Genomic DNA, 19,812 nt, shown 5'->3' on the forward strand with positions numbered 1-19,812 from the left:
GAAATACCCTACCAAACATTCCACGCTTTCCAGGGGACCAAACGTTCCGTGCCTTCCGGGGAGCGAAGAAAGTGCCTCGGGCGCCATCTACAGGCCGGTTGTCACACTGCAACAGGGCTATGAACCAAAAACTTTATCACAGGGGCCTGATGCTTACTTAGTCTGATGCTCAGAAACAATTTCAGTCTCACATATTTTGAAAGAGGAGACTTCATACTCCTATGTGATGTGGCTGAATTATAGCCCAACACTACCATGAAGTTTAGGAAAACTTGGTTTTCCATTTTAAAATTACATTTATTTAGTGTGTGTGGGTATGTATGTCAGTCAGTGGCTACATACATGTCATAGCATGCATGTGGAAGCCAGGGGACAACTTTTGGGACCAGTTCTTTCTACCATGTGAGTCGAGAGGACTGAACTCACTCAGCCATTTCACCAGCCTTTGTTTTTCTAATTGTTATTGTTTGGGGGGACATTTTTGGTCCCTGAACAGCCTGCCCCCCCCTCTCTCTCTCCAAATACTATTATTACATAATCTACAGTTGGTGTAGAGGCAGAGGGCTTGCTGTGTGCTGGGGCAGGAGAGGAGATAGCTAGGAGCTTGCCGTAGAATCAAGAGTCATCAAGCGGGGTTGGGGGTTTAGCTCAGTGGGGGTTTAGCTAGGCAAGCGCAAGGCCCTGGGTTCGGTCCCCAGCTCTGAAAAAAAAAAAAAAGTCATCGAGCAAAGGCTCATTGTCCCAGGGACCTAGAGAAATAACCCTGAAATGAATGGAAACAGGCAGCAGCACAGGAAAGGAGAAGGGGTCGGGCTCTTGCACAGGGCTGGGAGGAAGGGCTGAGAGTTCCAGGCACAGGAGCTTTCTCACCTGACACCACACCCCTACCTTCCTACCACCCCGCTTGCCTGGCTGCTATGGCAAGAAGATGTCGTAGTGTGTTCAGTGACATTGGGACATATGAGTGTGTGTGCAACTGTCATAGGATGTATAGGTCTGGAGCACAGAAAAGTGGCCCATGGCTTTTACCAGACTCTCGGGACTTCTATGAAGTGGAAGTTTCTGTATAGGTCATGTGATACAGACTCACGTGGTGTTTTGCTAAGGCAAGACCCACGGGGCACATGTGACGTTTGGAAAGAATGCTAAGTACGACTCAACAGTGATGGGGTGCTTGCATAGCTAGCTTTGCAACGCTTCACTGGCCGAGAGTCCTGGTCTTCACTGATCTTTGCTGCTTTGAGAGAGGCACAGTAGAGGACTTCTGCGTCCCGGCTGCTCCTGCGGACTCGTGCTGATTCAGCAGAGGACTGGCACGTCTGCTACGTGATGCCAGTGCTGCTAATTCCTGTTTGCTATCCTGACACTACTGGACTGGACTGCTGGTATCCTGACAAACAGATTAAAATCGCCCCAAGGAACTACTTCTAAAGAGGTACACATCCCCTTGTCCTATTTACCATCTTTTTCCCCCACCTTTGGATGATGGGCTGGAAGGGATATAACCCTTATTAAAAGTAGGTTTTAAAAAGTCTAAGCCTTCAGTTCTGCACCAGGATGGTTAGTCCTAAGCAAAGGATAGGAACCAATTCTTACTAATTTAGATTTTTTTTAAAAAGGGATTTATTAAAGGGGCTTTTTAGATGGTTTCAAAGACCAAGATTGTTGGAAAGTTAGGCGTGGAGCTCCACTAAGGCCAGGAACAATTCATGGAGTCACTCATAGAACTGCTCTGCTGAAGGAACCATTGCCGCCACCAGAACCTGGTTCTTATCCACTGCTGCTGCCATGGGAACTCCACCTCCCTCAAGCCACAACCCCACCCTGGAGATGCAGTTCCCATAGGTTATGAATGGCTGGATGTATGTTCTGGGAGCTGGAACTCAGTCCTATGGAAGAGCAGTATGGACTCTTAACCACTGAGCCAAAAATCCAGATCCTTATTTACTCCTTAAATTATAACCAATGGCTTGAAGGGATGCTTGGAAATCAAGATTCTAAAGTGTTCGGTGTGACCTCTCCCCTCCCCGCACTCTGTGTGTGTGTGTGTGTGTGTGTGTGTGTGTGTGTGTGTGTGCTTGTATGTATTCACGTGGGTGTGGAGACCAGACCAACAGCTTGTGCCCTTTTTTTCTGGAGCCAGGGTCTCTCAGTGAACCTGGAGCTCCCCATTCTGGAAGGCTGGCTGACCAATAAGTTTCAGAAATCCTCCTGTATCCCCTGCTCCTACTCTCAGCACTGAGATAACAGACACAGGCTATCATACCCCTTTTGCATGGGGGCTGGGATTCAGACGCTGGTCCTTGCACTTGCATAGCAAGCACTCTACATAGCGAGAGACTTCCTGGTCCCTTATTTAGGTTTCACAGTGAAGAGTAAGCTGTGCCATCAAGATCCCTAAGGTAGGGGATCCACCAAAACTAGGAAAGGAGTTGCCAGTTTGTTTTCTATTGCTGTGATAAAACACTGACCAAAACCAACATGTAGAAGGAAGGGATTGTCTTACATCCCACCCCCAACCCTAGCCTGGTCACAGTCCATCAGCGAGGGGAGTCAAGGCAGGAACTGAAGCAGGAGTCATGCTGGAATGTTTCTTACCACCTTGTTCAACATGGCTTGCCCAGCTGGAATTCTTATACAACCCAGTACCAGTTGCCCAGAGGTGGCGCTGCCCACAGTGGTCTAGGCCCCTCCCAATTCAATCATCAACCAAGAAAACGGCCCACAGGCTTGTCCATGGGCTAATCTGATGGAGAGATTTTCCTCCATTCAGGTTCCTCTTCCCAGGTGACTCTAGTTTATATCAAGGTAACAAAAACTAACTAGCACAGGGGTTCAAAGGTCAAGGTAACAATAACTAGCACAGGGTTCAGAGGTCACTCCAAATGAATAAAAATCTTTACATTCACCACAAACGATCCCCACCAAAGTGCAGAATAGAGCGTGAGCAGACAGGACGATGAGGAAAGTCACTGTATCAGAAAGCTCACTTTGATTCTGTTTACACCTTTATTCAGCTTAGGGGTTTGCTTTTATGTGTGTGTGGGGGGGTGTCGTTTGATTTATTGTTTTGAGACAAGGTCTCATTATGTTGCCCAGGCTGGCCTAGGCAATCCCCCTGCCTCAGCTTCCCTGGTGCTGGAGTTATAGATGTGCACCACCACACCAGAAACAAAGAACTTTCTTGAAGTGCTTTTGCCTAGCAATGAGAAGGTTTTCAAAAATGTTTTCTTCCTAACTCTACCTATTTTGAAATTAGGCTGTGTTCATGCACACCCCTTCCACAAGGGCTTCTGTAGTCCATGTGTTTCTGATGTTGAAATTCAGGTTCCAAGGGTTCAGGTTTCAACAATTTTCACTAGAAAACACTCAAGGACGCAGTTGCTGGTAAAGGAAAGTGCTATTTTTATTTGATTTTGAATGTGTAGGTCCATTTAAAATCAATTATGCTTCCCCTTAAATCTTTTCCTTTTGCCCCTAGCCACTTTAGATCACATGATCAGGCCTAGGAGGAATGTGTCCAGACACCCAGACGCGTCCAGCTTGAGGTATGGGCATATGGCTCAAGAAGCAGCCAGCCAGTGAAGACATTCTCCAAAGCAGCGCAATTTGGCCTGTAGAGTTTGTTACCCTGCCTGGTTGGGACTTCACTAGCTGTGTCCCCACTTCCAGGGTTCCTCTGAACCTATGTGGTCTGATTATGATTCAGAGTGAGAACCATAGTTGTCATCTTTAGAACTATAGAATCTCTGAAAGACCCCTAACTTTATAAATGGGAGAACTGTACCGAAGGTCACACCTCCCATTGTTGACAATGCCAAAACTGAGATTCCCAAACTCAAGTCAGACGTCCTTCTACAAGACCTCCAAGAAAGCCACTACCAGAAAGCTGTACCTCCAGCTCCTGTAACATCTAAAGCAAGCAGATGTGGAATGATCAACACCGATGAGAAAGACTTGTGGGAGGGGTCCAGATGAGCCAGGCTCAGCTCAGAAACACAGCACTGCGCAGTCTCCCCCTCCCTCAGGAAGGTCATGGTAACAGACCCCCACCCCCGCAGGACTCTCCTGGCTTCAGCACTGAACCATGCATGGAAGCGTGCTTTCCCATGATCCTCAACTCCCTGCTGACTGAGGCAGGTTCCAACTGGTATGGATCATAATGGTGAGCTGGCCACCAGTGTGGGAATCCAGCTGAGCCAGACAGCAAGTTACATGCTACAAAATCCAGTTCCCACTTAAGCTGACTGACATGGGGGCTCTTAGCAAACAGGCGTGTCTCTCTTTGTTCTCTGTTCTCAGACACAGAACTCTCTGCAAGTGCTCATGAACATGCTCACCAGAGGAGAGCCGAATCCAGGAAGAAGGGGTTCGTGAAAGACAGGAGCAGCTATGATTCTCCTCGCTTACCCAAGCCCTGAGGAGGAGAAAATGATGACAGCCAGGCACATTCTGCTGTCTAGGTCTCCAACAAGCACAGACTCTGTGTCTGAGATAAAGCTAATGTAGCAACCTCGGATGTCCTAAAAGACATGAAGAGAGAGAGCTGCTCAAAGGGAATGAGGGGCTGGTGAGACTCTGTGAGGAGCTCGAGGCAGCTGAGAAGTGAAAGGCATGTCATTTGGTAGCTGGTGGTCACTTAGGAAAACCTAGAGAGGACTGAAGAGGAAGAATCGAAAAGTATTCCTCCTTTTTGGAGACAGGGTCTACTCACATATAGACCAAGCTAGCCTTGAACTCCCAGAGATCTACTAGTCTGCCTCCCGAGTGCTAAGACTCAAGATGTATGCCCTCACACCCAGCCAAATAGTTTATTTTAAAAGAATAATGGGGAAGGGAATAGGTCTATGACATGGATGTGACAGTTTTGTTTTAATCTTGAAAGTCCTTTGATAGGCTGTGTAGAGAGAGCTACGCAATGGAGAGAGCCTGCAGAGCCCTGGAAGTGAAAAACAGAACCTTTAGAGAGCATAGCTGGGATCAGGAAATACAGAACTAGAAGTACAGGGAAGGAAGGGAGGGAGGCGGCACACACACACCGGTCAGTAGGAAGAAAGGCAGTGGGCAGGAAGCCCTCGGTTAGCAACTCTCCTAGTAAAACAGATGGGGAGCTGTCATCGGCTAACAACAAAGACGAGGGACACATATCAGAGGCGCATAATACCAAGTTCAAGAATTTCCAATCAATACTGAGGCTGCAGCTCCACACCTGCCATGCTTAGATGACAGAGAGAGAGAGAGAGAGAGAGAGAGACAGAGACAGAGACAGAGAGACAGAGACAGAGAGACAGACAGAGAGACAGACAGAGACAGAGAGACAGACAGAAAGCAGGAAGCTGGGGAGGTTGGGGCCTGGATTCAGGCTGGGAAGAGGAGGGAATCCTAGATAGGACTGAAAGTCTGGGAGACAAGAAAGGGATGTAGTAGATGTAGCCATGGAGATGGACAAAGGGAGAGCAAGCGCCTAGGAGTGAGTGAAGTGGAGAAAGGAGCCACAGAGGCAAACCCTCAGCTCAGAAGTGCTTCAATAAGTGACCAATGCAGTAGGAATGGAGGTGAAGCAGAGCCTAGCAAAAAGGGGGACTTAGATATCAAGAGGCACACAAAGACCTGTGGCTAAACTAGGGACAGGAAGCCAACATTGACTGGCTTTCCAACAATGTCTCACATAGAGCAACGTGCAAGGAGGCCAGGTAGCTGCCATTCTGTGTTCCTACAGCAGTCATGTATGTACCTGTTGCTAGAATTCAAGAGGTTTGAAATGCCCATATTCTGTGGGAGAAGCTTTGCAAGTGCATCCTGTATCAGTTTTTGTACTAAAATCCCCTTTGTGTCCCCTGAAGCTGCCCTACTATTGCATTTCTCAGCACAGCCAGAAACAAGTTTCTTATCTTCTAGGGCTGCACACAACCAGAACTCAGTGCATTCCCATTGCTTGATTTTGTCCATGACCAAACAGCTTAGCCGACTTTACAATGGGACCATGGGAAAATGAGTCAGGATCCAGTGAAAATGAGCCAGAGTTACTTAGTGAACAGGTGTTTGCTTTTGTTAATTTTTAAGCTTCCAGTTCTGTTTTCTGCATGCAAAAAAAAAAACTTTTAACCTTGGTCCCAGGAGGAATTCCACAAACTAACAAGTATAGGGAAGAAGTGATGGACCAGCGCTCCACATCCTTAAAGAAAAAAAGGCATCTCTCTTCCCTATCTGCCCTGCTCAAATGCCCAAAGGAAGTATCTTACCACAGAGGGGCGAAGAGAAGTGCCCACCACACATCCAAGATCTCTGGGCCCAGAGGCTGGTTCTTGCTCTAACAGGACACACTCTACGATGAGTACCAAGAGAAGAGAACCCAAGCTTTGAACCAGGCATTTCCATTTTATGGCCACAGTCTCCAACTGCTCTAGGAAAGGCTGTTAGGTTTCAAGCTATCACAGTGTTTGGTGGCTTTCCAGTGCCAAACACCATGAAGACTATAGTAGGAATACAGGCCACAAAAGGAAGGATGCCCAACGACAGGCATTAGGAAGGTAAGAACTGAAGGAACTTCATCAGACCAATCAGAGAAAAAGACGCAAAAATCAAAAGAGAAACAGCCTAAGCCCCAACCAAAAACCTTTGTGAGCACAAGGAGCGAAGACTGCTTTCAAAGGTTACCTACCTAAGAGTAAACTGAAGACTTGGCTGCCTGGAACTAGACAGCAGGGTACACGAAAGCCCATCTACTGCAGACAGCTTGGCAGCAGCACTGCTGAAAACAAGACAGTGGGCAGGGCTTGCTTCAAAGGGAAGAAGCTCCCTCAGCCTGATGGAATAGGGGTCACCTCACTGACTCACCCGCAAAAAAAGTTTTTGGTAAAAAGAAAACTGCTTCCCAGGAAAAGCCCTATGAATAATCACTTCCTTAAACTACACCTCTTCACAAAAACAAAGCCGCAGCCCAAGAATCCCCTGAAGTCAGCCACGCTACGCCTCAGGACACTGAAACGTCAGGCCCATCAGCAGTACAATCTAGTAGGTCCTTCCTCAGCCAAACCCTTGCTTGGGAAGAAGCCTGTCCCTGTATGTGTCTCAGAGGCTTCCTCTCAAACACCCTGCCATGCTACAGTGATCCGCCCACAATGTGGCCTGTGGCTCTGTTGCCACCAGTTCAGTCCCATGGCTTCCAGAAAGCCTTTCTGCATTCTGTGAGGACTACAACCCCAATGTATCCTCAAGGTCACCTAAGGCTTCTCACCTCTCAATTTTCTCCTTCTCTACCCTCAGCCTACTAATGCCTAAGCAGACTCCTACCGGTCACTCCAGCCTTCTCCAAGCTCCAACAACAAAGGGTGACAGAGTTTGGGCTGCTTCTGAGCTGTGAGCAGCATGGCCACAGTTCTGATCTTTGGCTGAATAAAAAAGAGATCTAGGATCATAGGCCGGAGAGGCCTGACGTGCTGCGCTGGCTGTGGGTCATTCTTGCCAGGGACCTCAGTCCCTGCGGCAGATACCTCATCACATCTGTCCCAAGTAGAACTCAAGATGCAGATGTCTGAATAGAGGGGATTGAGGAAGAGCCACTGACACACATACCAGTCACTTCTGGGAAGGCAGGACACAGAGGGACAGTCTCTGAAGCTGGCATCTTCTGGGGTGTGAGTGAAAACTGCCACCCAGCTCAGCCAAGAGTGTCAAACTACACACAGCATTTCAAAGTGACCACCTACATCCTACTCAGGAAAGCAGACATGAAAAGCAAGTACCCTGAAAACCGTTAGAACCCAAATAGGCACCGATTGAGACCTAGGGCCTCGAGAAGCCTCCATTATTCTGCCAGTGGCAGATGCCTCTCTCCCCACAGGACGAGCAAAGGCAAACAGTGACAATCTTTGGCTGTGCTGGGACAGGGACCACAGGCCTGTCATATATCCAAACCTCACTTCCTTTCTTGTACCCGTGTCTAAGCCAGGAGTTCAGACACACACGGTGCTCCTGAGCCCTGGCTGCAGAGAGGTGAGCCAAGTGTGCTCTACTCAGCTGAGAGAGCTCGTCAAGGAAGCCAGGTCCTCCTGAGCCTGAAGAGGCGTAGAACCTGTGTGTCGGTTACTCTGGCAATGAGGACCATCTCCCCCTTCCCTGTTTTACTGAAATCGTCTTTATGGTGGGTGCACTATGGCTCCCAAATGAACACTGGAGATGCTAATGATGAAGGGAGCGTCGCGCTCAGCACGACTCATCTCACAGCCACGTTCTGGAGAGGATGAGCTGAAGGATGGGGAGGGATGGTCTCAGGGACAAGGACACCAGCCGCCATCGTGCCCCACCTCCTTCCAGTTCTCACACCTGCGAGATGCTGTTGGTCAAACGAAACGACACTCTCTTCGTCTTCTCATTCTCCTGAGATAAAAGATAAGTCGGAACACTCAGATCTGGATTTATTAAACTGCAGGAGACCAGGGTCAGGACTGGGCCCTCCAGAGCTAATGCCTTCTACCCTGGAAATGCAACCACAGAGCTCACCGAGGGCCCTGTGTACTAAGTGTTGCAGATAGTCAGGGGTTGATGACCAGCCCTCGGCACACAGGAGGCCAGCAGCACATTTCAGAGAAATTTAACAATGGCTGCATGGAGTAGCACACGCCTGTAATCCTAGCACTTGGGAGGAAGAAGTAGGGGGACTGTCACAAGTTTAAGGCAGCCTGACCTCTATAGCTAGTTCCAATCCAGTCTCGAGAAAGCTTCTTTCAAAAAAAAGGAAGAAAGGTTGGAAAGAAAGATGGAAGTAGGGAGGGGAGGAAGGAAGAGGAAAAGGAAGAGGAAAAGGGAGGGAGGGACACAAGAAGGAAGGAAGGGGGGAAGGAAAGAAATTGATCTTTCGGACCTATACAGCTGAGACGAACCAGAAAGTCCTAAAAGTCTCTCTGTTGTGAGCAACCCCCATGCTCCCTTTTTTATATCAAGGACCTAAAAGGGTCCCTTCTGTTCTCCGCTAGCCAAGGTAGGCACTGATAGCAAGCAATTCTCTTTCTATGGGTATCACGATCGTAGAGTAGTCTAATGAGTATGGAGCTGGGTGTCAGAACACTTGTGCACCGTAGATCTGTGAGCTTGCCAGAGGACCCTGGGCAGGAACATAGGCCCCTCACGATTCCCGGCTTCACTGATAGCTGGAGTAATGGCTTCTACCACCCTACCTATCTCATATGCTAAATCGCTGAGAGTGAAGTTTCATCTTGTGCTCTCCATACGATTCCCAGGTGCCCCCTTGCCAACATCATCACCCATCCACCTTACCCACTGGCTGGCAGAAGCTCTTTACCATATGCCGCCGTCGCCTCTTGGGCTGGATGCCTTCCTGCATGTAGGGAGGCCATGGGAAGCCCTGAGGAGTTGAACAGCCACTCTCGCCAGATACGTCCTCAGAGTCTGAATCCTCTTGCTGGGGCTGGGCAAAGCATTTGTCTGGGTAGATCTCCTTGAGCCAGCCCTCAAAGAACACTTCCAGACAGCGGCCAGCCTCTGCAACCTCCGAGTCAGGCTAAGGAGGAGAGACGGCAGTGTTCTAGCCTGCTTCTACCAGGCCATCTCCTCTTATGCCCTCCGCCAGGAGGGACACAGGAAGTACAAGCCTGGCTGGCCTATGGAATATCATCCTGAGAGACCTGGAACTTGGCTCATTCTCCTAGGACTCAAGATAACCCATTTGGCAGCCATCTAGGTAGATACCCACAGTTGACCAGTTTCGAGCACCTCACCAACTCCCCCATCCAAGTCCATGCTTAGGGCCCACATTTGGGAGAGAGCTTTTAAACCACAGACAACTCCAGAGATCTGCTTCCAAATTCTCTTACCCATACCCTAAGCCCATCTAAGAGCCACTGTGAAATAGTGAAAACAAGCCCAACATACATAATTAAACTTAGCACAGTTCCAGAACATCAGGCGCACGTCTGACACCACTTCCTCTGGAGTGGTGTAATGAGCTGGGTCCTTCTTTTGCAGTTTCCTCCGGATGATCGACAGGTCCATGGGCCTCTTGATAATCTGGTAATAATGCCTGGCCTTAGGGAAGGAGAGAAGGGAAGGAGGAGAAGAAGAGAAAATTAGTGTAGGAATACACAGAAAAGAAGAGGTGAGAGTGCGTTGGAATGTAAGTGAAGGTACAGAAGAGATGAGAAACAAAGTGTAGGCAGAGAAAGAGGAAGAGATGTCTCTGGCTAAGTCAGGTCTGATGCAGTAGCAGTGAGGGAGAGGAAGAAACAGGAATGCCCATGTCCCCTTGGTGTCCCCACCGCAGAAAGGAAAGAAGCAGGCAGAACCAGCAGGGGCCTCCTTACCAGGGGGCTGACTGGTTCGTGGAAGGGCAGGCTGAGGCTGTTGCAGCACAGGGACAGGACCAGCTTCTCACACTTCTGCAGAAACCACAAGGGGCAAGGGGCACATTGTCCTGGCTCCGCCTCAATGAAAACTAAGGGTGGTAACCTGAGTAACTGGCTCTGACCCCAACGGTGCCAGCCACCCTAAGAAGGCAGTTTGAGCTCCCAGGCCAGTGGAAAACTATTTGGAAAGGAACAGTCATATAAATTCCCAGAGGCCAAGTCATCAGGCTTGGCTCATGAGAGCACCTTAAAAGCACATACACGCATGCATGAATGCACGCATGCCAGAAGCTCTTGTGTTGAAGGCTTGGTCCCAGGGCAACAGTTAGGAGGCAGGGCCTTTGGAAGGTGACTTAATCAGGACTCTGGCCTTACATAAGGATCAGTCCACTTCTGGACTGATAGGAGCTGCCAAACCTTTAAGAGGTGGTGACGAGTAGGAGGAAGTGGGTACAGTTTGTCCCCGGAGCCCCTTCTCTGTTCCTGCCTTCTGACATACATGAGGTAAGCTCTGTCCTCCCACACACTCCCCACTGTAATGTTCCTGCCCCTCCACAGCCCTGGGAACAATGAGACCGAGTGACCATGAAATGCAGCCCTGAGTCATAATAGACCTGTTGTGCTGTAAGTTGACTATCCTGGTTATTTTGTCACAATGATGGGAAGCTGACCAATAACACCCCCCTCCCAAAAAAGGCTTGCCATCCTCTCGGAGCAAAGACTTCTCTGTAGGCACAAGGGACTGCCTCACATAGAAGACATTTCCCCAAACCCTCCCTACCTTCTGGTCATACATGCTCAGGCCAGGAAGTGCACGCACTCCAGGATGACTGTAGCGTGCGTTCTCACAGTCGTACTCCATCTCAGGCTGCGTCAGGCTGCGGCACAGGGTGCACACCCATTCTCCCCTGCACAGAAGGTGGGGCCATATTAGAACTCAGCATCCTTCCCTGACCCTCTGCCCAGAATAGGCATAGAGAAGTGGGGTGATGATGAAGTAAGAAACTGCATCAATGACTGGATGCCTACTAGCCACAAGCTTGAAAGAAGTGAAATAAATGAAGATGGCATGAATTCAGAAAAGCACAGGAGATAGCAGGGAGCAGGGCCAAGCATGAGACAAATCTGTTGCAGAAGCACCACTGCACAGTCTACAGCCTCACAGATCTGGACTTGGTTCAGGCCCAAGTAAGTCTATCCTGGGAGTGCTGTGGGCCCGGTCAGAATCATGATATGACCCTGAAGTTAATGCTACTAGCCAGGTGATGGCATGACTCACCCTGGGAAGCTGAGCAAGGCTGGCACATGGCAGGAAAGGTGATACACTTTGGGGCAGCGGTCACAGCACAGCAGCTCCCCACCATTGATGCACACAGCACAGAAGTCCTCATTCTCTATGGGAGCTGGGATGCACTTCTTGGCTCCCAGAGTTCGGGGAATGAGTCTGTGTTCATCAGATGTGCCGTCCACCTCTAGCGGCCGCTGCCCAGTCAGAGATGTGACAGTGACCTTTCTTCCCCCGAGACCTGGGCCCTGGTTGGCATCAGACAGGCTGCTCTGGCTGACCTTGGGGAAGAAGTGAGTCTGAGCAGTTGGAGTACAGCATGGAAAAGTGGTTGGCAGGGCTGGGGACGGGAAGATGGACAGAAACGGAGCACTTGCTACAAGGACCTCTTACTCCAGGGCCACAAACCAGCCAAATCCCAGCTCAACCCTGCTGTATCTCACAGATCCCACACAGCATAGGACAAGGCTAGCTACAGTCCCACTGGAGATCACAAAAGGCCCAGCAGCAACAAAGAAGAGGAGCTCCTGGACCAAGCTCCTGGACCATACCTTAATGGACATGCTGGAAGACTCGGCGCCACACTCAATCACCAGGAGGAAGCTCCCATCCTGGCTATTTTTCTGGGGCTTCAACTTGAACACAGGCATCTCTCCTGATGGGGCAGCACAGATCTTGAGCCTCTCCAGTCGCACATAGGGGATCTTGGGCTCACTGCCAATAGCGCTATAGTAAAAGAGACACCCTGGGTCTCAGCAGGAGCCGCAGATACCTCAGGCTCATTTATGGTCCCACAACAGAATGCCGTTCAAGGCTTCCTCGGTTAACCCTTTCCAGATCCACATTCTGCCCCTTGTGAAGCTCCACCCTGCCAATCCTGTCAGACACCGGAAAGATCTCCAACCACCTGTAGTCAAAAGAGGGCTCCGTGAAGAGCAAGTGCCTACCTAACGATGCCTGCCCACAACTGTCACAGGCGTCCAACCACAGCGACCCACTTGAGGGTCTGCAGGAGGTGACAATGGGTATAGACAAAACTCTGCTTCTAGTTCATGTACAGGATTACTTCCTGTACCAACCTCTCAGGACAGGAAGCTGAGGGTGAGAAAGTTGGCCAAGAGCCATTACCTGCTGTTCGAATTCTCTTTTGTATCCAGCTCTAGGGCTCCTTGTTCAAAATTCTCATATTCTAAAAGAAAAAGACAAATGAAAGAGCCGTGACATGCATTTGTGGCAAGATTCTATCACTGAGACCCTCCACTTCTCTCTATCCTCCGAACTTTTGGTCACACACCTGCCACGCAATTGTTACCAACAGTGTGTTCATCCTGGTGGTGACAATGCTACGGGAGAATGAAACCCATGATCCTTTTGGCAAAGAAGAGGGCAGACGATTCTCAGAGGCTGCCGACAGGCAACAGCAAAGAGCTTAGAAATCGCCTGTTTCCCATCACTAGTATTATCTCTTGTCATTCTCTGCAGCCTCTGCTACTGCAGCTCCCCTGGAAGCCAGCGCACAGCAATCAACACGGATGAGTGGGGAACAGCAGTGGGGCACAAACAGGAGCTCCCGTTTATCAGCACTGTCCTACTCACTCTCCTTGGGCAAAGCTGGGTCTAAAATGTTCATTCAGTTGCACATAAAATAGGGTTATTCCTCTATGTAATAAGGACCAACGACTTTTCAGTTGGTCTGTCAATACAAAGAGAAAAATAATCTAGTGGGTGGAATTGTTGTTCTTGTATGTATTGGGGGCCTACAAATAGACTGATCCATTTCAAAATAATAATATCATACAAGAAAAAGTCCTAAGTGGCCAGTAGTTCACTCTAACTTCTTGATTAGCCCTTATCAGATGAAACAAAACACTGAACCACTTTAAGAAAGGGAAATCAGGGGGCTGGCTAAACAGCTCATGGGTTTAGTGCTTGTTATCAAGTCTGACAACCTGTGTTCAAACCCCAGGAACCACATGATGGAAGGAAAAAAACCAACTCCCTAAGAAGAAATCCAGGGGTCCAAAGTCCCTTCACTATGAGGCATTGCTCAAATCCACATGACTGATGAGTACTTGGAAAACTCTTGCTGCTGTTATAGAATGGGTAGCTGAGTGATTTCACTGTGCTCTTTTGTCCCCCAACCCTATGCAGTAGTTTAATGAGTCCCGTTTACTGAGGCAGATGGCAGATACCCATTTCACAAAGGACATCCATCAGATGTGCCCTTTCACTCAACATTTTGCCAAGGCTAGCTCTTCTGGAGTGATTCCTTCCACTGTGCCTGCATACAAAGCTGGGCTCCCCAGGATGTGTTCTGTAGGGAAGGTATCGAGGGGGCCACACACAGACCAGTGCTGCCCAGGGTTAGGGATGCAGAAGCATGTGCGTTACTTCTGAGGGACAGAAGCAAACTCAGACTTATAAGCATTCCCCAGACTGAGGCCGACCGCGCACCATGCCTGGAGGTGCTGAGTGAGCTGATCGGGGCTGTGGCCGACGGCAAAGACTCACTCAAGCCTCACCTTTCAGGTTCCGGGACTGCTGCGGGGCAGCAGCTGTGCTGATCACTGGAGCCAAGAGAGGTTTTTTCACAGACAGGTTAATTGGTTCCTCCAGTTCTGAGGGAATAGCCAAATCCTTGGGATCATCCAGACTGGGGGCTGTGGGACCTTGTCCTACTGAGTCTGTGAAACGGGTACCATCCTCACTTTCCAGCTGTCAAAGGTGAAAAGTCAACAATCAAACCTGACACTGTGGCCATCAGTAGAACTGCTAAGTTAAGGCTAAGATAAGAGGCTGCCAGTGGCCACCCTTTTGCATCATCATAAACAAAAGTTGAGTGCCACTTTCCTAAGACCTACCTTACACAAGGCATTCCCCAGGGAGGACTCAGCCCCATCCCTGGGTCCCAGGCTCTCTGCAGTTGGGCCAGACCCAGGACTGGATACGGATCTGGGCTCCACGTGCAGGTCAGAAACTGGAGGCATGCCCTGCAGAGGACAAGTGGCCAGACTTGGCACAGCCTGGGTGTGCCCAGACACTAGGCTGGGCCCAGCTTGTGAGTGCGTGCTCGCCAGGCTTGTGATGGCCTGGGAGGAATCACCCCTCGGGTTGGGCGTGGACTGGAAGGCGCCACGCACAAGGTTTGGCACAGGCTGCAGGTGGCTGGCTGTCAGGCTTGGCATGGCATGGTTTGAAACACTCATCAGGCTGGACACAGTTTGTGAGGGGCCACTCAGTAAGCTCGGAATTGTGTGGGTGGGAGCGGCCGTCAGGCTGCTCACCCTGTGGATCTGTGGCTCGATGGTCCTCGCCAGCCTCGTAGATGACAATTCCATCTCCACAGTGTTGGAGAAGCCCATGATGCTCACTGAGGTGGCGTGCTGCAGAAAGGGGCATAGGTAGAGTCGAACTGTCAACTGGGAATGTAAGAAGAGGGGGACCCACCCCTCAAGAGCTCTGAACTTCCATTTGCCTGCATTTACGGGCTGCTCCTGGGAGCTAAGGCAGCATGTGAAGGGCTGTCCCAGTTCCCACCACCAAGGAGTAGAGGGAGGCACAAACTAAAGGGTGTGTGTGTGTGTGTGTGTGTGTGTGTGTGTGTGTGTGTGTGTGTGTTTAAAAGCAACAGAGACAGAAGAAAAGGAGAGACCCTACCATCTGACCATCTGACCATCTGACCATCTGACCTGGACTACATGTCCCATGGCCTGTGTCTCCCAACTCTAGTCCTGTACTTAAGCAAAGGTGTCTTGGGACTTTCTAATTTCACATTTCTAGTCTTGATGAATACTATCTGTGGCTCCTCTTCCTTCCCTTTAAGGAATCTCATGGATCAAGCTGTAATTTGCTTCAGAACTGCTCCTTGGAAAGCAAGCCCAAAGTTCCAAAGAATCTCATTCTGTCCAGGGGAACCCAGGTCAACTCCAGAACTTGCAGCAAGCTTCAGCTTGTACTAGCATTGGATTTCATCAAGGTAACAGAAGGTCTTTTCTAGCCCTGGTATACCTGCCAAGTGTCGCTCCAAAGCACAGAAAGGGAACTTCAGAGTGACTCCTAACATGGCCGGAGGGGTGGGGCCATCAAATGGGCTCAGACTGTTCCAATCAGAAATCTAACCACCCAGAAGCCTAAGAGGTGACTTAAAACATTAATGAAAGGGAGAAGGCGGGGGTGATTTCAGTAGCTGATTGTATATGGGTTTTCAGATTTGAAGAAACAGATTTGACGGAGTGAGAAGGCAGGAGACCAGTTTTAAATGTAACTTTCATGAATTCAGGACTTTAACAAGCCTGTGCTTGAAGGAAAAAAAAAGATTGAATCTACAGCAGTTTGTCTGCTTTTGAAAAATCAAAGAGGAAGCACCAGAGTGTGCAGCTCTAGACTCTCAAGATCAATGTCCCAAACCTGTCTTTCTTCCCCATGTGTGAAGTGCTCAAATTTCCCGAGGGCAGTAAACACTTCAATACGTTCTCAGGTTTCAATATAAAGATAATAAAGCTTTTCCCTAGTAAAGAAAGAAGATCTTCCTTCCCATGAGTGCCATGCCTGGTGGCATAGCTCTGAAAGTCAGATGTGAGGAGGGAACATCATAGGGGCACCCCTTCCTGCCCCCAAGCTAACACTAGGCCCTGTGATTCAGATCTAACCATTACTTCTGCAGTGCCAACCCCTAACCTACTTTCCTGTCTCCTAGACAACAGGAGTGGCCTCCTTTGAGCAGACACACTTGGAAACACCCAACAGGCCACACCACTTTTCATTAAACCCTGCAGCGTGCTCAGTCCCTCGGGATGAATACAAACATGCCCAAGAGACTCCCAAGACCCAGGTGACCTGTGCCTCATCCTTAACAGCCCCGAATCAAACAACCCACCCGGTGCCACTCCGTGATCCAGGCCTTCAGACACAGTCTTTAAGCTCCTGAAACAAATCAGAGGACCCTGGCAGCCCTCGCCCCCTTCCAGAGAGCCTGCTTTCTCTGCACAGAACATTTCTCTTGCTTTAGCTCCCTGTCCTCTTGCCAAATAGAGCTCTGCACCACTGCCAGGGTGTGCTGGTGGTGGCGGTTGCTGCTGCTGTTGTTGTAAGGTTCTTTTATCCTCAAGTGTAGACCATATCCCCACTCCATGATGCTCCCATAATACTGGTCCTTTCAGCCTCCCGGTCCTTTTGTGATGTATTGACCAGTTGCTGTCCCCTGTGAAACTAAACGCCCTCAAAGCATAGACTTTGGTGTACCTTGTTTACCCACTTTATTCCTAGACCCTAAAGCAGTGTCCCAGTGAATACGTGGCATGATGAGCTAATCGAAATTTCAAAACAGTATCGAGGGACTACTATTGAATCTAGAAATGCTGAGGCGGGTAAACACCAGCTTTGTCCTGCTCACAACTGACTCTGCACGTCTTCCCCAGAATCGGGTTGGCCTGGAGAGCTGAAGTCTAGTGATTCGTTTATTATTTATTTTTATTATTATTACATGTAAGGTAAGTGACTGGGGTTTACATGCACTGTCTCAGTTAAGCCCATATCCTATACATAAAATAAATAACTTCACACATACACACATACATGCATGCACATATGCACATACATGGCATTTCTGGGACCTATCTAAACCATGTTAAGTACTTTTGATACTTTTCTGTCTCTGTGGAACATAGTGCCACCTACCACTAAACTAAAATGTACTTATTTCATGTGCAAGAAGTGGAGAATCAAGAGCTTCGTGATATTCTGCTGTCAGGGCCACAAGTGAGTGGAGCTAGAGCAGGACCACAGACGCGAGTAGAGCCAGGGAGGAGAGCAGGGCTTCTAAGAGCACCCCGGGGTTGGAGAAGGGCTTGGGAATGTGGCCTCACAATGACCAAGGCTTCACTCACAGAAAGAGCTTCTGCCAGGAGGCAAGGTACACTTTGCAGTACCCAGTGTGGTTCAGAGGCCAAGCAAGAAAGAACAAAAGTGGATTCCTGCCATAAGGCCTCACACGAGCATGGCTTCCTACTAACCAATCTGAACTGCTAACTGGAGACGGACACCTCACCATCACACATAAAACCTTCAGGCCTCATAAAGTATGTATTTTGAAGTTTGCAAGTGAAAGTCAACTATTTTCTAGTTCAGAAAGGAAGAGTCAAAATACCAAGAAACATTTGTGCTGTTGCTGAACTCAGGTCTTTAGAGGACGAGGGGCGACCACCCTGAGACTAAGAACCCATTCTTAATACCCTTAGTTAGTTTAGCATCAGCTCACCTGCTCCTAACTTCCTCCTCCTCCACACCTGTGCGTTAGGGACTTTTGCCCTCCCCATCTCATTAATTCGTTTGTTTGTTGAGACAGGGTCTCGCTGTGTAGCTGAGGAAGACCTTGAACTTCTGATCTTCCTGCCTCCACCTTTCAAGTGCTCCCTACTACACCCAGTTCTACGAGGCACTAAAGATGGAACTCAGGGTACTGCGCACGCTAAGCAAGCAACTGGGCTCCATGCCAGGCCTATCTCCTCCTTTTTGTCTGCCTGTGTGAACACTCCTCTGTCTTTTCATCTGTCCTCACTTACCAGATTGCCTGAGATCTCCCTGTCTGTCTTTTCTTGCAACCACCCATGCAGTTCTTTACACAGCCCTTGACCTGTCTAGTGGTTTTCCTGTAACCTGCTGCCCGCCCTCTCCCACTTCACCACCTACGTCTCCCTCTGGAGTTCAATGTATTGACAATACTGTTCTAGTGTTTGCCACATGGTATTCTCAAAATTCAGTAACAAGAAGGAAAATTGAGACACAGTGATTACCCAGATTTCCCAAGTCCATCTAGGCCCAAGAATAGGAATCTTGGTCTAGCCTGGGAAGCCTGCTGGATGATCTTAACTTTTTGCCATTGGCTAGAAATTCAGTATCCTAGTGAGAAGCAATTGTGAAATAATAAACAGACACATAGCATACATGTCCTGAGTTTATTATGTCTCTGGTTCTTCCAGCAAGATAACATTTCTGCAGATAAAGCAGTATACGGCATAATGTTCCTCATCGACTCATCCCCCATTATCTGAAACATACTTTTTTTAACAACAAAATAGATTAGTTTAAGAACATTATTTTTGCTGGGCAGTGGTGACCCATGCCTTTAATCCCAGCACTCAGGAGGTAGAGACAGGCCGATCTCTGAGTTTGAGGCCAGCCTGCCCTACAGAGTGAGTTTCAAGACAGTCAGGGCTACACAGAGAAACCCTGTCTAGAAAACAGAACAAAATAAAACAGCCATTCTTTTGGGTGGGATGACTTCTAAAACTTTAACTATGACAGTCTCACTAAGCAGAACAAATGGAACCAAACACACAAATGAACGGCTGAAAATGCTCGGAGTCCAGTGATGGTTTCAGGGTCTCTTCAGAGTGGAAGCTTAACGTGTCCTTTCAGCAACCTCATATGGTGGCCTTTCTTCAGGTGAAGTTGTCGTCTTCTTTCTTGGGGACTTGCATCATATAAATCCTAACTCCCTACTTCTAATCTCCTCGTTGCTTGAATGTAGAGAATGAGCCGCTTCTTAGGCTGATCATGGCCGTGAACTCCTTTAGTCCCAGCACTCAGGAGGCAGAGGCCGGAGAATCCCTGATTCCTGAGTGTGAGCCAGTGTGGTCTGCAGAGAGTTCCAGGACAGCCAGGACCACACAGAGAGACCCTGTCTCAAAGCCGCACACCGAGAGAGAGGGACAGAGAGAGAGAGAGAGAGAGAGAGAGAGAGAGAGAGAGAGAGAGAGGTTCTGATTTCAGGTTGTTTGGTTAATATTACCAAAGAGCACTGGACTGATTACAGTAGGAAAGGGGCAATGACTCAGGAGCTGTGTCTTAGACACACACTGAACGCTCTCTCTCTGGCTGGGGTTACAGATAAGGAGAGGTAATTTACCATACAGAGGTAAACTGATTTATGACTATAAGTGCTCAAAAATCTGAGTGCTTTAACAGCTTCAGATAGGCAGGCTGGTTTTTTAACAGTAGGCGATCACAGAACAGCCCAACAAGGCAGGTGAGGAAGCAACTAACCTAGTCTAGTGGGTGTCACATATCCCTTTCACATGTCGACCTTTAATAATAGTATTGTTCTCACTGGCAGTGAGCTCTCACGCATCTCAAGAGTCCCCTGTTAATTAAAGCTACTCTGATGGG

The 19,812-nt window shown here is 48.9% G+C and overlaps 1 protein-coding gene across 19 annotated transcripts in view; it reads right to left on the reverse strand.

The window, feature by feature from the left end:
* Window positions 1-3,381: 3,381 nt before the first annotated feature.
* The window catches only part of Trim66 (tripartite motif-containing 66), a 70,705-nt gene continuing 54,274 nt past the window's right edge, over window positions 3,382-19,812 (reverse strand). For 14 of the 19 annotated variants that reach the window (XM_039082572.2, XM_006229983.5, XM_039082619.2 and 11 more), the window contains 10 exon segments: window positions 14,508-15,029; window positions 14,169-14,361; window positions 12,775-12,835; window positions 12,198-12,372; window positions 11,641-11,927; window positions 11,143-11,269; window positions 10,320-10,394; window positions 9,892-10,044; window positions 9,302-9,520; window positions 3,382-8,379 (listed from right to left, as the gene is read on the reverse strand). In XM_039082572.2, the coding sequence (XP_038938500.1) occupies window positions 8,320-8,379; window positions 9,302-9,520; window positions 9,892-10,044; window positions 10,320-10,394; window positions 11,143-11,269; window positions 11,641-11,927; window positions 12,198-12,372; window positions 12,775-12,835; window positions 14,169-14,361; window positions 14,508-15,029 (1,872 nt within the window). In that variant the 3' untranslated portion in view covers window positions 3,382-8,319. 19 annotated transcript variants of the gene reach the window in all.

Source organism: Rattus norvegicus, chromosome 1 (genome assembly GCF_036323735.1).
Source record: "Rattus norvegicus strain BN/NHsdMcwi chromosome 1, GRCr8, whole genome shotgun sequence".
In the NCBI taxonomy this organism is placed as follows: Eukaryota; Metazoa; Chordata; class Mammalia; order Rodentia; family Muridae; genus Rattus; species Rattus norvegicus.